General features: G+C 39.2%; 1 protein-coding gene across 16 annotated transcripts in view; it reads left to right on the forward strand.

Annotated features, from left to right (window-relative positions):
- The window catches only part of Ppp1r9a (protein phosphatase 1, regulatory subunit 9A), a 262,790-nt gene that overhangs the window by 155,854 nt on the left and 86,365 nt on the right, over window positions 1-20,571 (forward strand). For all 16 annotated transcript variants that reach the window (XR_003956199.1, NR_156747.1, XM_006505071.4 and 13 more), the window contains exons 5-6: window positions 5,266-5,370; window positions 18,755-18,890. Coding sequence is in view for 14 of the 16 variants with exons in the window: in XM_006505071.4 (XP_006505134.1) it covers window positions 5,266-5,370; window positions 18,755-18,890 (241 nt within the window). In the remaining 2 variants the exon portion in view is untranslated. The remainder of the gene's footprint in view (window positions 1-5,265; window positions 5,371-18,754; window positions 18,891-20,571) is intronic.

Genomic DNA, 20,571 nt, shown 5'->3' on the forward strand with positions numbered 1-20,571 from the left:
TAAATAAAATAAAATAAAAATTAAAATAGGAACTATTACTACCATTATGTAATTCTTTGAAGAGGCCTCTTTCTTCAAGTGAATTAAACTTTTAAAATTTACCTTATTTGTAAAAGTCATTTCGGGGAGCTAGGAAATAATTCTTACAGTTAGTATCAAGCAAAACTAAATGATTTTGTGTAACCTTTTAGGTGAATCGGGCACAAATAAAGACACAAAGAAACTGGCTGCATTTAGCTCTCGTGGACCTGCTGTCAATTATAGGCTGTCTTATATTTTTCATTTGTCTTAAAAATTAAATTTGATTTCTCTTAACCCATTTACTTTTTTCTTGTCCTACACTGTGTCGTTATTTATACTGATAATAGATCTTTCCTTGGGGGATTAGGATATTGTGTTTGGATCTGGATCTTCACATGCATTGAAATGTGCAGAACATCATTACTGTTGCCTCGGCTGGTGTCCCTGCCTTGCAGTGTTGGTTGGTTGGTGAAGACCTGGTGCAGTAGAGTGTTCCCCAGCCCCCTTCCCAGAAGTATTATGCCCACAGATAACTTTCTGAACACCTTAGCCGACCTCAGAGTAGCCCTGGTTCTGAGTCAGTGCTGAGGCCTCAGCCGCTGGAAAGGAAGCCGGGAGCGCACGTGCTGCTGCCCTGCTGGGTGGTGTGCATGGCAGCCTGGACTCTGCTTAGCCTCCCCAGATCTTTTCTAGGGCAGGATGCATACTTCTTTCTAATGTCCTGGCTGCTCCTTGTCAGACTTCCTTTAGCTGTTTATCACCTGGACTCCTGCTGATAAAGTCTCTCTAGATGACGATTTTTCTTTTCCCCTCTAAAGTATTTTCTACAACCTTTTTTCTTCTTTCCTCTGTGTGTGTGTGTGTATGTGTGTGTGTGTGTGTACACGCATGCACGCGAACACACATGGGCATGCATCATGTTTACATAGGCACATGAAAGGAATTAGGGCATACCATAAATCCTGGTTTTCTAACCATAAGTTAATTATATTGTTAGACATGATGGGTTTTCTGTGAAAGTATGGCTGTGTGTATTACTTCTCTTGTGTCCCTTGCATTTGAGAGAATTTCCTTTTGGCCTTGGATTTTAGCAGCTCCAGGCTAGATGCTTCAGCTTCTCCTAACTTTGCTTAATAAGAAGTCACTCTTGTAATGCTTCATCTAAGGAGGGCATTTTAGGTTGTTTCCATATTCACTAGAAAAATGTTAGCATCAGTCTTCTAGTGTCAGTTATATTCAGTGCTGGTTTAGGGAATAAAGAACATGTCTGGGGTGAATGGTAAAGAACTAGAAGACTTTGCAGCATCCCCCCCCCCTTCCTCCCTGTGTTGCTGAGCCTGTGTACTGCATATGTGCATGTACTCACAGAAGCCAGAAAGCATTGTGTTTCCTGGAAAGGGATGTGGGTGCTGGGAACTGAGCTGAGCTTGTCTCCGAAAGTGAGTGCTCTCAGCTGCTGAAGCTTGTCTTCAGCTCTTTTCTTCAGGCCTTTTGTTTTTGTTTTTGTTTTTTGGGTTGATTTGTTTTGTTTTGTTTTGTTTTGTTGAGTCAGGGTTTCTCTGTATAGCCCTGGCTGTCCTGGAACTCTGTAGACCAGGCTGGCCTTGAACTCAGAAATCTGCCTGCCTCTGCCTCCCAAGTGCTGGGATTAAAGGCGTGCGCCAACACTGCCAGGCTCTTTAGGCCTTTTAAAAAGGTTCCTTGATCACCTGTATTTCTATTTTTTTTTTTTTAGTAAAGTATTTGCTGTGCTTTTTGTTGTTGATTTCTTTCATTTGAAGTGTGTTATTCACTAGTATTTTAGTGAGATTCTGCAGAAATAAGTGGCCCATAGCAACCGTGTCCACTATTTAACTAACAGAAACCTCTTCCTTGGTTCTCCACTTTGGCAACAAAATCCTTAAACACAACTAACAAAATTAATGTGGGACTCTAACCTGAAAGCGTGTTAAAGTCTGTGTTTACTCCCTACTGGTAACATTGTATCAAAATTGTTGTTCAAAAATTCCGGCCCCCTGTATTGCTTTCTTCTTAGTCTTTTGGTTTATTTTACTGACTGTCTAGGAAAGACTCTCAAATTCATGTTTCAAACATGGAATATATAGAACTTATTTGGCAATCTGATTTCTATCTCAAGTTCAGCATAAAAGATACGGAATTTTGTTTCCCCCTTCCTCTGTTTCCTTTAATTAGACAAGAAACCATTGTTTTATGTACTGACACGATTCTACATTATTTTCATGCAAAACTCACCATTCCTCTTTTGTCTTCATTTACTTCACCCATACATTCTCATTATATTGTATATTTCTTTCTCTGATGTGCCACAAGGCTTGGTAGTTTGAGTTCATGGTCTAGGTCCTATCTGTAGGCCCAGTTTTGGATGTATTCATTGGTAGCTGTTAAACTCCTTTAAGCAGATGGTCCCCAGTTTTTGTCCCAAGTGTCTTTTTTTCTTTCTTTTTTTAAGTATTGTATTGTGTGACCTTGGGAGCAGAAGTGCCTGTTTGTTTTCTCTTTTCAGTCAGGAAGGCTGTATTCCTATCTGTGGTAGTGCTCTTCCTTGACCTTCCTGCATATCTCATCCTGAATGATGACACAAACTACAGTGTCTTGACGTGTGCATTCTGTAAGATACAATGAGAAGGCTCTGACTTAATCTGTTTGTTTCCTAATCTTCGAAGGCAGTAAACACCATGGATCTAACTAAGGAGTAACTCTTACAGTAATCTGTGGTCTAAATATCAAGGTCTTCTACAAAATAAGAACTAGGAAAATTGAACTGAAGTCATTAGACAGAAGCATGTGGAGAAACATTTCAGAAATAGAACGGTATCAGTGCTCTACAGAGCTGGGGCCACCTGGGCACGTTTGACCCTTGGCCCAGCATTATTGATATGCAGTTCATGCGTGAAGAACATGTTTCTAGATTTTTTCATGTCGTGCTGAGTATAATCTGTTTAATTGTCATGTTCACACAGCATACTTTCCCAGTCAGTTATGCTCTTGGTAGTTTGTAGATTGGAGGATGTTTGTCACCAAAGCTTGCAGGTTTGAAGTTGAGCTCACCTATCTCTGTTTTATGTTTATTATTTATTTAAGATAGAGGTCTTGCCACATTGTCCTCAAAACCCTGTTCTCAAGTGAATTGTCCTGCTTCAGTCTTCAGAGTAGCCATTTTTGTCTGGATTGTGGCACCAGTCCCAAATTCAATATATCTTCACGGTTGCCATTCTGTCCTGTGTCAGTATGTCACAGAACATTAATTTGAGAATAGGGATGTCTCTTCTGAGACGTCTTGTGTGCACTGGAGCATCCCTGACCATTGCTAGATGCATTCTCTGAAGAATGTGGGTCTGGTCTCTTTTCAGAATCTGAAAGCAAATCTGGTCACGACTTTTAAGACTACATTGAAAACAAGCAGAAGTGGTTTGTCCTTGGAAATGGTATGTGTGGGAGTACTCTTTCAGCTGGACTTACCTTAGTAATAAAATAAATAAATAAATAAAACTTCTCAAACTAAAATAATTTTATCATTGATAGAATATGAGTTTATTATACAAAAGTTATTTACTGTTAGATATAGTATATAAGCAATAAATAAAACTTGAAATTAATAGAAATAATAGTAATATTGTCTTCCAAAATTAAGTCCATCTGATAAAATTTAGGCTCTGGGTAAAGCTTTAAAATTCTGATAAACATATCAAATAAAGGTAAATAAATGGAGTTATATGCCCATAGGTAGGAAAAGAGTAGTGTCAGGCTGTGAATTCTCCTTAGTTCTATCTGTGCATCCAATGTGGATAATCTAGTAAGTTATTTTCTGGCTGTGTTGGCTCCTCCCTGTTGTTGTGATAAAACACCAGGACAGAAGCAACTCAGGGAAGCAAAGGTTTATCTGATGCACAGATCCAGGGGAATAGAATCCATCCTAGAGGGAAGAAAGGAAGGCATGGTGAAAGCTGGATGCGGGGCCAACTTCCTCCAGTGGGGTTTCCAAGCAGTGCCGCCAGTTGAAGATTTACAGTCCAAGCACAAGAGCCTATGAGGGATATTTCATACCCGGAAATAACAGTGAATACTAAAGAATGGACTGGGATGTTTTATATGGAAAGAAACAAGATCCAAAATAGTGCGCTTAGTCATGGAGGATAAGAACAAAGTTGGAAGGGGATATGATCTGACTCTAGGATTTTCTTCTAAAGCTTCAGGGGTCAAGAAAATGTGGTATTGATGATAGATAGCTAGCTAGCTAGCTAGATAGATAGATAGATAGATAGATAGATAGATAGATAGATGAGTAGATAGATAATAGAGAAATGGATACATCAACAAGACAGAATAGAGGAGCCAGGACTAGACTCAAGGGACTAGGTGTTAGGCACAGAGGATATCTCAGCTGTATCTGCTACATTTAACTCGGTACAGAAATGCTAGAGATCTGCTGTGCATTACAATTACTCCTTCTTAAGAATATGTGTGGTTGCAGAGCGCTTCAGCTCCTTGGGCGCTATAGGTGGAACAGCAATATGAACTAACCAGTACCCCAGAGCTCGTGACTCTAGCTGCATATGTAGCAGAAGATGGCCTAGTCGGCCATCACTGGGAAGAGAGGCCCCTTGGTATTGCAAACTTTATATGCACCAGTACTGGGGAATGCCAGGGCCAAGAAGCCGGAGAGGATGGGCAGGGCGAGGGGAGGGTATAGGGAACTTTCAGGATAGCATTTGAAATATATATAAAGAAAATATCTAATAAAAATAAAAGAATATGTGTGGAAAACTGAATCTTTTCAGTATGCCTTTTCTAGCTTTCAATGGAGTTTTTTAATAATGTCTGCATGTGTGCATACATTTATATGTTCATGTTGGTATTGCACATGTATCTGTATATGCACGTAGATACTAAGAGATCCACTCAAGTTTTGTTCCTCGGGAGCTGTCTGTCTTTTCTTGAGATAGGGTATCTCTTTGGCCTTTAATGGTTTCTAGCTATTAAGTTCAGGTCCCTATACTTAGAAGGTAAGCCCTTTACTAACTGAGCTGTCTCTACAGTCTTCATAGTACTGTTTTGAAGATTAACATCTTGACTAATATTTGACTATGGTCTGGAGTATGTTGATTATAAGGTTGGAATCAGTGAGAATGTCTTAAAAACAAGTCTTGAGTTGCTACTTCCTTGGAAAGGACAGTGCATTAGAAGAGACAGTCACTGTTGATGCTAATTTCTCTCTTTCTCCAGGATTCAAGTCAATGACCAGATTGTGGAAGTTGATGGAATCAGCCTGGTGGGGGTCACACAGAATTTTGCTGCAACCGTTCTGCGGAATACCAAGGGCAACGTCAGGTAAATCTGAGGCTTTCTAATGAGCAACTCTGTGATGCTGTATTTTCATGGATGGTAATTTCCCTATCAATATTTATAATTACAATGGAAATTTTGTCTGAATACTAAAACAGTGTGAACACCTCTGTTGCTAAGCAGTATGGTGTACCTTACTGTTAACACAGTAGGAATTGGCACAGAGACGGAATTCCTAGTCACTACCTCAGTAAATATTAATTTCCTTCTCAATTTCTTTTAACAAAACCACCTTTAGAACAATTGGAATTGAAATGGTTGTTCACGCACCAGCGGCAAGCATTATTAGACAAGTAGGCTGAGTGATTTCAAGCAGTGTGTTGTAAAATTCTGTGTATTGTTTTTAAGAGTCAGCCAGGATCTGTCTTTGATGAATTGTACTTTTCGTGTTTAATAGGACAGAAGCTGCAGACCTTGAAAGTTCTATCTAGTGCTCTGATTGGGACAATTATGACTCTTAAATAAGAAAGCCATTTTGAGGCAACCCTGGTTAAACTTTCAAATCAGTTTTGATTAGTTTACTTTTTGATTATTTGCCTGAAGCAGTAAGGAAATAATACATGTTGAAACATGATAATGACTTTTTAAAAACACTAAAAGAGACCATGCTGAGTACCCTAGACCTTAACATATCCTGGCTGTGATACTCTGAATAAGAATGGCCCCATAGGACTCGAGCCCCAGGGTACCTTGCCAGCGAAGTCGCCTGACACCCGCAAGGGCCCACACAGTATTCCCCACGGGATCCTAAGACCTCTGATGAGTGGAACACAGCGTCTGCTCCAATCCAATCTCTCGGAACCTGAGACTGCGGTAATAGGGAAGCAGACTACCCGGGCCTGACCTGGGGCACAAGTCCCTTCCACCCCACTCGAGCACTGGGCTACCTTGCCAGCGGAGTCACCCGACAACCGCAAGGGCCCACACAGAATTCCCCACGGGATCCTAAGACCTCTGGTGAGTGGAACACAACTTCTGCCAGGAGGCAGGTTTGAACACCAGATATCTGGGTACCTTCCCTGCAAGAAGAGAGCTTGCCTGCAGAGAATACTCTGCCCACTGAAACTAAGGAAAGAGCTAGCCTCCCAGGTCTGCTTATAGAGGCTAACAGAGTCACCTGAAGAACAAGCTCTTACCAGAGACAACTATAACAGCTAGCTTCAGAGATTACCAGATGGCGAAAGGCAAACTTAAGAATCCTACTAACAGAAATCAAGACCACTCACCATCATCAGAACGCAGCAATCCCACCCCACCTAGTCCTGGGCACCCCAACACAACCGAAAATCTAGACCCAGATTTAAAAACATTTCTCATGATGATGATAGAGGACATCAAGAAGGACTTTCATAAGTCACTTAAAGAATTACAGGAGAGCACTGCTAAAGAGTTACAGGCCCTTAAAGAAAAGCAGGAAAACACAACCAAACAGGTAGAAGTCCTTAAAGAAAAACAGGAAAACACATCCAAACAGGTGATGGAAATGAACAAAACCATACTAGAACTAAAAAGGGAAGTAGACACAATAAAGAAAACCCAAAGCGAGGCAAGGCTAGAGATAGAAACCCTAGGAAAGAGATCTGGAACCATAGATGTGAGCATCAGCAACAGAATACAAGAAATGGAAGAGAGAATCTCAGGTGCAGAAGATTCCATAGAGAACATCGACACAACAGTCAAAGAAAATACAAAATGCAAAAGGATCCTAACTCAAAATATCCAGGAACCCAGGACACAATGAGAAGACCAAACCTACGGATACTAGGAGTTGATGAGAATGAAGATTTTCAACTTAAAGGGCCAGCTAATATCTTCAACAAAATAATAGAAGAAAACTTCCCAAACATAAAGAAAGAGATGCCCATGATCACACAAGAAGCCTACATAACTCCAAATAGACTGGACCAGAAAAGAAATTCCTCCCGACACATAATAATCAGAACAACAAATGCACTAAATAAAGAGAGAATATTAAAAGCAGTAAGGGAGAAAGGTCAAGTAACATATAAAGGAAGGCCTATCAGAATTACACCAGACTTTTCACCAGAGACTGTGAAAGCCAGAAGAGCCTGGACAGATGTTATACAGACACTAAGAGAACACAAATGCCAGCCCAGGCTACTATACCCGGCCAAACTCTCAATTACCATAGATGGAGAAACCAAAGTATTCCATGACAAAACCAAATTCACACATTATCTTTCCACGAATCCAGCCCTTCAAAGGATAATAACAGAAAAGAAGCAATACAAGGACGGAAATCACGCCCTAGAACAAGCAAGAAAGTAATCCCTCAACAAACAAAAAGAAGACAGCCAAAAGAACAGAATGCCAAATCTAACAATAAAAATAATAGGAAGCAACAATTACTTTTCCTTAATATCTCTTAATATCAATGGACTCAATTCCCCAATAAAAAGACATAGACTAACAGACTGGCTACACAAACAGGACCCAACATTCTGCTGCTTACAGGAAACCCATCTCAGGGAAAAAGACAGACACTACCTCAGAGTGAAAGGCTGGAAAACAATTTTCCAAGCAAATGGTCTGAAGAAACAAGCTGGAGTAGCCATTCTAATATCGGATAAAATCGACTTCCAACCCAAAGTTATCAAAAAAGACAAGGAGGGATACTTCATACTCATCAAAGGTAAAATCCTCCAAGAGGAACTCTCAATTCTGAATATCTATGCTCCAAATGCAAGGGCAGCCACATTCATTAAAGACACTTTAGTAAAGCTCAAAGCACACATTGCACCTCATACAATAATAGTGGGAGACTTCAACACACCACTTTCATCAATGGACAGATCGTGGAAACAGAAACTAAACAGGGACACAGTGAAACTAACAGAAGTTATGAAACAAATGGACCTAACAGATATCTACAGAACATTTTATCCTAAAACAAAAAAATATACCTTCTTCTCAGCACCTCACGGGACCTTCTCCAAAATTGACCATATAATTGGTCACAAAACAGGCCTCGACAGATACAAAAATATCGAAATTGTCCCATGTATCCTATCAGACCACCATGGCCTAAGACTGATCTTCAATAACAACATAAATAACGGAAAGCCAACATTCACATGGAAACTGAACAACACTCTTCTCAATGATACCTTGGTCAAGGAAGGAATAAAGAAAGAAATTAAAGACTTTTAGAGTTTAATGAAAATGAAGCCACAACGTACCCAAACCTATGGGACACAATGAAAGCATTTCTAAGAGGGAAACTCATAGCTCTGAGTGCCTCCAAGAAGAAACGGGAGAGAGCACATACTAGCAGCTTGACAACACATCTAAAAGCTCTAGAACAAAAGGAAGCAAATTCACCCAAGAGGAGTAGAAGGCAGGAAATAATCAAACTCAGGGGTGAAATCAACCAAGTGGAAACAAGAAGAACTATTCAAAGAATTAACCAAACGAGGAGTTGGTTCTTTGAGAAAATCAACAAGATAGATAAACCCTTAGCTAGACTAACTACAGGGCACAGGGACAAAATCCTAATTAACAAAATCAGAAATGAAAAGGGAGACATAACAACAGATCCTGAAGAAATCCAAAACACCATCAGATCCTTCTACAAAAGGCTATACTCAACAAAACTGGAAAACCTGGACGAAATGGACAAATTTCTGGACAGATACCAGGTACCAAAGTTGAATCAGGATCAAGTTGACCATCTAAACAGTCCCATATCCCCTAAAGAAATAGAAGCAGTTATTAATAGTCTCCCAGCCAAAAAAAGCCCAGGACCAGATGGGTTTAGTGCAGAGTTCTACCAGACCTTCAAAGAAGATCTAATTCCAGTTCTGCACAAACTATTTCACAAAATAGAAGTAGAAGGTACTCTACCCAACTCATTTTATGAAGCCACTATTACTCTGATACCTAAACCACAGAAAGATCCAACAAAGATAGAGAACTTCAGACCAATTTCTCTTATGAATATCGATGCAAAAATCCTCAATAAAATTCTCGCTAACCGAATCCAAGAACACATTAAAGCAATCATCCATCCTGACCAAGTAGGTTTTATTCCAGGGATGCAGGGATGGTTTAATATACGAAAATCCATCAATGTAATCCATTATATAAACAAACTCAAAGACAAAAACCACATGATCATCTCATTAGATGCAGAAAAAGCATTTGACAAGATCCAACACCAATTCATGATAAAAGTCTTGGAAAGATCAAGAATTCAAGGCCCATACCTAAACATGATAAAAGCAATCTACAGCAAACCAGTAGCCAACATCAAGTAAATGGAGAAAAGCTGGAAGCAATCCCACTAAAATCAGGGACTAGACAAGGCTGCCCACTTTCTCCCTACCTTTTCAACATAGTACTTGAAGTATTAGCCAGAGCAATTCGACAACAAAAGGAGATCAAGGGGATACAAATTGGAAAAGAGGAAGTCAAAATATCACTTTTTGCAGATGATATGATAGTATATATAAGTGACCCTAAAAATTCCACCAGAGAACTCCTAAACCTGATAAACAGCTTCGGTGAAGTAGCTGGATATAAAATAAACTCAAACAAGTCAATGGCCTTTCTCTACACAAAGAATAAACAGGCTGAGAAAGAAATTAGGGAAACAACACCCTTCTCATTAGTCACAAATAATATAAAATATCTTGGTGTGACTCCAACTAAGGAAGTGAAAGATCTGTATGATACGAACTTCAAGTCTCTGAAGAAAGAAATTAAAGAAGATCTCAGAAGATGGAAAGATCTCCCATGCTCATGGATTGGCAGGATCAACATTGTAAAAATGGCTATCTTGCCAAAAGCAATCTACAGATTCAATGCAATCCCTATCAAAATTCCAACTCAATTCTTCAACGAATTAGAAGGAGCAATTTGCAAATTCATCTGGAATAACAAAAAACCTAGGATAGCAAAAACTCTTGTCAAGGATAAAAGAACCTCTGCTGGAATCACCATGCCTGACCTAAAGCTTTACTACAGAGCAATTGTGATAAAAACTGCATGGTACTGGTATAGAGACAGACAAGTAGACCAATGGAATAGAATTGAAGACCCAGAAATGAACCCACACACCTATGGTCACTTGATCTTCGACAAGGGAGCTAAAACCATCCAGTGGAAGAAAGACAGCATTTTCAACAATTGGTGCTGGCACAACTGGTTGTTATCATGTAGAAGAATGCAAATCGATCCATACTTATCTTCTCGTACTAAGGTCAAATCTAAGTGGATCAAGGAACTTCACATAAAACCAGAGACACTGAAACTTATAGAGGAGAAAGTGGGGAAAAGCCTTGAAGATATGGGCACAGGGGAAAAATTCCTGAACAGAACAGCAATGGCTTGTGCTCTAAGATCGAGAATTGACAAATGGGACCTAATGAAACTCCAAAGTTTCTGCAAGGCAAAAGACACCGTCAATAAGACAAAAAGACCACCAACAGATTGGGAAAGGAACTTTACCTATCCTAAATCAGATAGGGGACTAATATCCAACATATATCAAGAACTCAAGAAGGTGCACTTCAGAAAATCAAATCACCCCATTAAAAAATGGGGCTCAGAACTAAACAAAGAATTCTCACCTGAGGAATACCGAATGGCAGAGAAGCACCTGAAAAAATGTTCAACATCCTTAATCATCAGGGAAATGCAAATCAAAACAACCCTGAGATTCTACCTCACACCAGTCAGAATGGCTAAGATGAAAAATTCAGGTGACAGCAGATGCTGGTGAGGATGTGGAGAAAGAGGAACACTCCTCCATTGTTGGTGGGATTGCAGGCTTGTACAACCACTCTGGAAATCAGTCTGGCGGTTCCTCAGAAAATTGGACATAGTACTACCGGAGGACCCAGCAATACCTCTCCTGGGCATATATCCAGAAGATGCCCCAACAGGTAAGAAGGACACATGCTCCACTATGTTCATAGCAGCCTTATTTATAATAGCCAGAAGCTGGAAAGAATCCAGATGCCCCTCAACAGAGGAATGGATACAGAAAATGTGGTACATCTACACAATGGAGTACTACTCAGCTATTAAAAAGAATGAATTTATGAAATTCCTAGCCAAATGGATGGACCTGGAGGGCATCATCCTGAGTGAGGTAACACATTCACAAAGGAACTCACACAATATGTACTCACTGATAAGTGGATATTAGCCCCAAACCTAGGATACCCAAGATATAAGATACAATTTGCTAAACACATGAAACTCAAGAAAAATGAAGACTGAAGTGTGGACACTATGCCCTTCCTTAGAAGTGGGAACAAAACACCCATGGAAGGAGTTACAGAGACAAAGTTTGGAGCTGAGACGAAAGGATGGACCATGTAGAGACTGCCATATCCAGGGATCCACCCCATAATCAGCATCCAAACGCTGACACCATTGCATACACTAGCAAGATTTTATCGAAAGGACCCAGATGTAGCTGTCTCTTGTAAGACTATGCCGGGGCCTAGCAAACACAGAAGTGGATGCTCACAGTCAACTATTGGATGGATCACAGGGCTCCCAATGGAGGAGCTAGAGAAAGTACCCATGGAGCTAAAGGGATCTGCAACCCTATAGGTGGAACAACATTATGAACTAACCAGTACCCCGGAGCTCTTGACTCTAGCTGCATATGTATCAAAAGATTGCCTAGTTGGCCATCACTGGAAAGAGAGGCCCATTGGACTTGCAAACTTTATATGCCCCAGTACAGGGGAACTCCAGGGCCAAAAAGGGGGAGTGGGTGGTTAGGGGAGTGGGGGTGGGTGGGTATGGGGGACTTTTGGAATAGCATTGGAAATGTAAATGAGCTAAATACCTAATAAAAAATGGAAAAAAAAAAAAAAGAATGGCCCCATAGGCTCATATGTTTGAATGCTTAGTAATTATTTATGGAGTCACACTACTTGAGAAAGATTAGGAGGTGTAGCCTTCTCAGAGAAGTGTGTCACTGGGGGTGGGCTTTGGGAGTTTCAAAAGTTCAGCCAGGCCCAGTGTCTTTTTCTTCCTGTGGAACATACCTACTAATATGCATGTAGAACTCCTTCTCCAGCATCATGTCTGCCTGTGTGCTGCCGTGTTCCTGCCTTGATAATGGACTAAACCTCTGTACCTGTAAGCCATCCCTAATTGAATGCTTCCTTTATAAGAGGTTCCTTGGTCATGGCATCTCTTCACAGCAGTAGAACAGCGACTTAGACAAAAGCTATGGCTTAATAATGAACGTCCTCAATTTTTAATTCATATTCGAATCAACTACTCAATTCTTTACCATTAAATATCAGGGCACCTTACCATTCCGTGTTTTTTGAAGTAAAAATTCAATGTGTTAAAGAACATTTTTCTTCCCCGTAAACTTTGAGTCTGGAGCAGACCAGTTTGCTGACCCATGCGCTCTCCTCACTTTAGCAGAAAGTGATGTAAAGGAGCTGATGAGATAGAAGCATTAATCATGGCTCACTCAGATGGTTTGTATTTGGAATTTTTACAATTCAGTTGGAAGGTATCATGTCCACTGGGGTACAGCTCAGTGGCACTATTTGCACAGCCAGCATGAAGCATAGACCTCATTGCTGCAAAGGATGAATGAGCTGCTCATGGGATTTATAGTTTGTATGTAAGTAGTGAAAAGAAACAAATCCTGAATATACATTTGAAAATAAATTTTATCATTAAAATATTGCAAAAAAGTACCACACACTTAGATTAACCCTAGCCAAAGCCCTGTAAATTGTAGTGATCTTCTACATGTTTAGAACAACCAAGTGGAACAAAAGCTGTGAAGAGTCAAAAGGCATTTTATTCTTTCACTATCAAATATATTTTATACCCTTATCCATCACGCAAAACAAAACCAAAATATCCATGACAGGGTTAGAACTAGAAAAAACATTTAGTCTTATGTCAGCTTTCATAACTCTGTCAATGACCTGCATTCAACCCTTCGCTCATATCTAGCTCCTTTAAATCAGTTATTTTATGCTTTTCCTGTACTTAACTCAAAATCTGTTTTTAGAACTGTGATTAATAGGACAGTAATTACAATAAACATGTAAAGACATTCAGAGGTGGAGGCATAGTGCATAATCTCCATTCAAAGCAACAGTCAGTCGTTATCAGACAGACACTCTCAGAGCACCAAATACTGGAACTCATTATATGGATTTTATAATAGTTATTGTACCTACTGTGTTCATTTTACGAATATAAGAATAACACTTAGAAACATTGACATATTCCAAGTCACAGAACCACTGTGGCTTCTATATAATTATGGAATTATATTATTCCATAAGCCATTTTTTCTCTTCTAAATGCTTTTAACACTTAAAATATGCTATTCCAAAATATCCATATCCATAACAGAAATAAGCATGCCAAATTTGACATCTCACGTTGAATTCTTCATTTAGTAGGTAGATGGTATACATGATCTAACCTTACATATTTATGAACTCAGGTTAACATAAGCAGAAACATGTGGAGAGGTAATCTGAGTGTTGCATATTTTTTTCTCTAAGTTGGTCTTCTCATGACTTTAGGTACCTCAGCCCTCTTTTGTGTGTGATACGGTTTAGTCTTGATCACTCCTTCAGACACATGAGATTAGACACTAATTTTCACATAAAGAAGGTGAGGCAGAGGGATTAAGTTGTTTCCACTTCTGCATGGTTTTACTCTGGGTCATACTTAAAAGAGTGGCGATTTGTTAAAGAAAATCTCCACCATTCATGCTTAATGGTACTTCAGGCTTTAAAGATGTGTGTAACCACGGTCCTTTACTGTAGTAGCTCAGAAAAGCCGCCTAAATGAATGGGCATGTGTAGTTTAACACATTTAAAAGTGAAACCATTTTATGAGATCAATTATCTGTCATGAAGTCAAGAGGAGTTGCAGAAGAGAGGGAGTTGCAGAAGTGATATAAATACATTATACGCATATATCAAATAAAACAGATTAAAAATCAATGGGCTAAATGAAATGGATCTGAATTCTATTTTCACTTTGAGGTTGCATATTTATTAGTATGCATTTTTAATTACTCTGTCACTCTGTCACCTCATAGTAGATGAGTGATAGTCCCTAAAGCCTAACTATATGGTCCATTTAAAAATACACTTAAGTAGCCAGGCGTGTTGGCGCACGCCTTTAATCCCAGCACTCAGGAGGCAGAGGCAGGCGGATTTCTGAGTTCAAGGCCAGCCTGGTCTACAAAGTGAGTTCCAGGACAGCCAGGGCTACACAGAGAAACCCTGTCTCGAAAAACAAAACAAAACAAAAAAACACTTAAAAAAAATCTGTGCATGATGACACACACCTTGAATCTTAGCACTTAGGAGGTAGAGACAGGATGATCTCTGTGAGTTTGAGCCCAGCCTAGTCTATATAGTGAGTTACAAGCCAGGCATAGCTGCACAGTGAGATGCTGTCTCAGACACAAACAAATAAACAGCAGCAATACACATAAAGGTCTGGAGGGATGGCTAAGTGGATAAGAGCAGTTGATGCCCCTTTAAAAGGACTGGAGTTTAGTTCCCTGCACTCACCTGATGTCTTACAACAACCCAATTTACAATAACTCCAGTTTCACGGGGTCTGATATCCTGACCTTTGTGGGCAACAAGAGCATACATGGTGCACAGACATATGTGTAGATAGATAGATAGATAGATAGATAGATAGATAGATAGATAGATAGATAGATAGATAGATATAGATACATACACAGACACACAGACACACACACACACACACAGCATTCAAACACATACAATAGATAAATCTTTTTTAAAATACACATAAAATGCCAGTCTAGACTTGTCTTAAAACTGCTGTTCTAGGATGTTTAAATTTCTTTATATGTGACACCATTTCTGATAAACATGCATTTACCAAAACATAATAAATTCACACATCAATATTAATTTAAGACATTAATGATTATCTTATCATAGAGATTATATTATCTCTTAGTTAAATCATCTTGTATATCTTTTGGCAATCCAGAGTTCACATTTTATAATAGAAGAGGGGAAAGAAAGCAAAGATACTGTCAAACCTTTGTAATGTGTAGACAAACAGAAAAGAGGGAAAGAAGTCTGTGGTGGTTTAAGTAGGGTTGACCCCCATAGACTCCTTTGTTTCAATTTGCTTGGTCCATGGGAAGTGACACTATTAGGAGGTATGGCCTGGTTGGAATAGGTGTGCCCTTGTGGGAGGAAGTGTGTGAGTGTGTAGGTAGGCTTTAAGAACTCGCGGTGCTCAAGCTTTGCCCAGGAAGGAAGGGAGTTGTTTCCTGGCTGCCGTCTGACCAACATGCAGAACTCTCAGCTCCTTCTCCAGCACCATGTCTGCCTGCATGCTGCCATGACGATAATGGACTGAACCTCAAAACTGTAAACCAGCCCCAATTAAATGGCTTCCTTTATAAGAGTTGCCTTGGTCATGGTATCTCTTAACAGCAATAAAACCCTAATGAACACACAGTCAAAATGTGTTTCTTCATGGAGAATACAGTCTTACTGAGAAAAATCCTTACATATTTATTGAAAACTCATAGAAATAGTGCTTTAGTTTAGCTAGATTGCAGAAGACAGGGCAGTGTTTATGATTCAGTTTTATTCAACATTCTACAATTAAAAAAAAAATCACAAACTACTTGTAGATAAAACAAAAATTGGTTAAGACCTTGGACCTGAGAGAGTAACGATTAAGTAAAGACAGACATGTTCTGTGTTTACTGACTTGATGAGCTCATATTGTCAAGATGCCTTTTCAAAGTAACTCCAGAACAAATCCCAGTGGGCTCTGGTTTTCCTGGGAAACCTGGGAGACTGATTATAACGTTTCCATGCAAATGCAGACAAAAGACAGCAGAGGTCAAGAACTCTTCACTTACTTTAAGCGTTTACTGTATAACAGCCATGGAATTGGTGTATTGGTAGAATTATAAACACATTATGGAACAGACTGCAAAGTCCAGAGATCACCCCACAAGTGTAGAATCAACTAATTTGAAACAGTGTAGTCAAGTAATTCAATATTTGTAAAGAACAGTCTTTTTAACAAATGGTGTTGAAATTACTTGCTGTTTGGAAAGAAAGAAACCAGCCTTATGACACATTATGCCTGGAAATTAAATTTAACTTTAAGAAACAATTTTAAATTTAAGAAAAAATAGGAAATATTTAATCATAAAGTGGCAAAATTCTTAAGAATTAGAATTGATTGAAAGACATAATTTATTTCTGATGTCATTCAGCAGTTTATTCATTGAAAGCTACTCAGTAGTCCATCAGCAGTTGTGTGTTTATTATCGTGTTGACAAATAGTTGCTGGGAAGCTTGGATAACTTCATCACATCGTCAGTGTGAATTCACTTCTTCCCCATGGTGTTGTGGATGGTCATCTGTTGCAACAGACACTGACGGCTGTTTAAAAACACCGTAGACATAATTTGAAAAGCTGAGATGGGAAAGCATAAACTGGGAGAGGGTAGTAAATTAAACACATATGTACATATGTATACATTTTATGTGTATTCATATCTGTAGGATACATAGACAAAACATTTACCAGAACATATTGAGTTATGTCAGCTCAATCATAGAAATAAAGAACTCACATTTAGTAATGGACAAAAGTTTTGAAATAATTATCTCATGATTGAAAGACAAGATTGGAAGAAGAGGTCTGAGTGGTAAGCTTCGAAAGGATGGGTCCCTGTCGTGAGAGCAGTGACATCAGCAGACACCCACCTAGTGGCTGTCCCTGCAGAAGGTGCCTGCACCGGGTGTGGGTGAGGGTGTGCAGCAAATGTGGTTTCTGTGCACTGTGAGCTGACTATGAAATGGTACCCAGTTCTTCATAAGACAACTTGGCAACTGTTTGAAAAGTTACACATCCGTTTACTTCTGACTCGACTCCATTCTTAGTAACGCGTTAAAGGAGAATGAAAGCCTGTCTGTAAAGGCTCACATACTTATAATAACTTGATGCATATTATCCAAAATCCATCTTAATTTTTGAATTATTAATAGAAGGATATTTCTTCCAAGCATATTCCGTGCACAGTAAAACTTTCACTATACACTGCAGTTCCATTTAATTGAAACTTCAGAAGATTAATGTGGAGCTAAGGGACGAAGGATTCTGGGAAGCAGTCTGAGGAAATGCTTTGGGTGTTGATGGTCCCGTATTTTCACTGAGGTACTGATCACAGGCCGGTGTGTCTGTCATTTTTATTGAGCCAACCATTTAAAATAGATGCATCATCCTCTAGATGAATTGTATCTGACCAAAAATATGTAGGCTCCTACTTACACTTGATTGCCAACAGTAAATGAAATAATGAACAACTGAGTTTATGTCTAAGCTAAGTCTTTTTTGAAACCATGTGAAAGCACTTGGAAGAGGCAACTAAGAACGAAAGCTTTGGTCATCAGTGTCCTTATTCAGAAAATGGTCATCTGTGTTACTTAAGATTGACTAAAACAACATCCTATAATCAAGGATTGTTTATCAATTAAGTGTAGAAAAGACTAAGTGTAACATTTCAAATAATGATACTCATATTTAGAAACCATATATATATTAGACATATTATTTTCATTTTTAGAAAAATAGATTTATGTACTAACATGGAAGTAATGTTAAATAAACCACATTCTATTTACAAGGGCTGATCATAGATGACATGGCTTACAGAAAGTTAATGTCTTTCCAGTTTCGTTTTTAACTCAGTGTCTTATAAGATTAATATCAATTCTTGAATCACCCTCTTTTTAATGCACCCACTCAACACACACACACACAAGAGAGAAAGAGGAGAAAGAGAGACAGAGACAGAGACAGAGCAAAACTCTTCTATTTCTCCTACTTTGTAAAGTATCAAAAATCAATGCTCCTCCCCTAGCTACAGCATAGGGTCTACTGCAAAATGTTTTTTAGGCAGTTTTGTTTTGGGTTTTTGTTTTTTGTTTTGTTTTGTTTTGTTTGTTTGTTTGTTTGTTTGTTTGTTTTTTAGTATTGTGGGACATTGCTATAGAGATGTTTTAGGTCATTGGATACAGGAAACAATGTTCTGGCTTCCTTTTCTTAAGTCATCAATTGTGTGAAGAATTGTGACTTTCCTGAGGGTGTTATTCTTCATGGACAGTCCTTATTGCCACCCCTCTTCTACTTTGTTAGCTGTGTGTGTAACATCGCTTATCTTGCTGAATAATTCTGTCACCCCTTGGCTGTTCCAAATACATGGGTCATAGTATCTCTTAGTCTAAGTAGCCTGCTGCGAGCTTGAGTGTGACCACATTCATTAGCTGTTGTGACTGTACTCCACTAGTTTCTCTTAACCTTCCCGCAGATTCGTTATTGGACGAGAAAAACCAGGACAAGTGAGTGAGGTTGCCCAGTTGATCAGCCAGACCCTGGAACAAGAGCGGCGACAGCGGGAGCTTCTGGAGCGTCACTATGCCCAGTATGATGCTGACGACGATGAGGTAGGGACCTCCGTTCTTCCCCTTCCTGCACTTCTCACGTGCTGCTCCCGTGTTATGACCTCTTTGCCATTTCCTAGGGAAGGTGTCGTCTACACCAAGCTGGAATTCAACTTCATAGAAAAGAAGTGCCATTTGGACCTGAAATTCTCCTGGTGTTTGTGAACACTGCGGAAGCAAATCTGTCTTAACTTTTAATACACTATTGAAAAGAAATTCCTACAAAAAGGCATTCAAAGAACCCATATAAATAATGGCTGTATTGTTGGATTAGATGGTTTTTCTTTCTGCTTTATATTTTTTTAATCATTTCCAAATGTTCTAAAGTAGTATGTAATACTTTTTTTTGTTTTTGTTTTTTTTTTTTTGAAAAATCAGTAAAACATTAAATGAAAACATACACACATGCACAAACAAACAGAAAATAAATGAAGATGTCTGAGGCTTTCCAGAGGCTTCCCTCTCACCCCAGGAAGAGAACGTTTTTTGGATGTGCTCACAGTGATTTGTGCTAACACAGTGCAGAGCAAAGCATTTCCATTGGTGCATGTCCCATGGCACAGGTACACACTGGAACGCTCTTACATCCAGAGCTCTGTAGAAGATCAAGTGAATGAGTCAACACTAACCCCCAAGGGAACAAAGCTCTCTGGAACCCTTCTGGGCTGTAATGAGACACAGATACTGGACTATGTCTCATGTCAGTGCCAAGTGCATGCTGATATGCTGGGACAGCACACTTCATTGCAAACACATTCAAAATTTCATATGTTTCATATGGGCATGTCAAAAGATTCATCAATGATTTAATTGCAGTATTTCATACTTCATAAACATGTAAATGCTCAGATAAAATAAATATCCTTTTATTTTAATGACTGACATAAGCATAGTAATATTTCATACCTTCAACCTCTGCTAATCTAAATGTATTATTTATGTAGGCTCTATTTTTGCTTTCATCGAGGACACAGAAAGAGATTAATGAGGGGACATTTAGGTCTTCCCAATGTGTGTTGAATTTAGCATGTTTTAACAAATACATATGAAGTTTTCACTCCATTGCAGGTGGCATATAGATTAACATTTTGTTTTGTTCTGTTTTTGTTTGTTTCTTTAGACAGGTTCTCCCTCTGTGCAAGCAAGCCCAGGTTGCCTTTGAATTCATAGCAACCCTTTGCCCTCGGCCTCCCTGCTTCTGTGATTACAAGTGTGGCCACCCCACTTGGCATTAGTTACCTTTAGATCAAAGAGTAGTATATTAGAATGATTGTCCGTGGAGGAAATAGTCTCTTACAATTGTTTCCTCCATTTCAGTTTGCACTCGTGGAGGAATTTTGGCAAGAATTTTCTTATTGTACTGGAATACTAAATCTAAAAATATATTATCTAAGATTTTGAAACTAAACACAATATCTCAAAGCCTTGGCCCAGTTTTCACTTCCCGGCTCCAGTGTTGTATGGCTTACTAGAACCCCCTGGGCTGCAAGCCTTCTCTAGGATTATAGAACATTTTCTAAAGTTTAGATGGGTGCTTCTCTACTGATAGAAAGGTTTTATATTTGATAGTCTAGGGACTATGGGACATATCAAGTGGTGAGAAAAAGAAGAGGCCCACCTAAGGCTCTTTGTCCTTGGGTGTAAAGTACAGATGTTGGGCTCCATCTCAGAACTCCTTCCAGTG

The sequence above is a fragment of the Mus musculus genome, chromosome 6 (assembly GCF_000001635.26).
Source record: "Mus musculus strain C57BL/6J chromosome 6, GRCm38.p6 C57BL/6J".
Taxonomy (NCBI): Eukaryota; Metazoa; Chordata; class Mammalia; order Rodentia; family Muridae; genus Mus; species Mus musculus.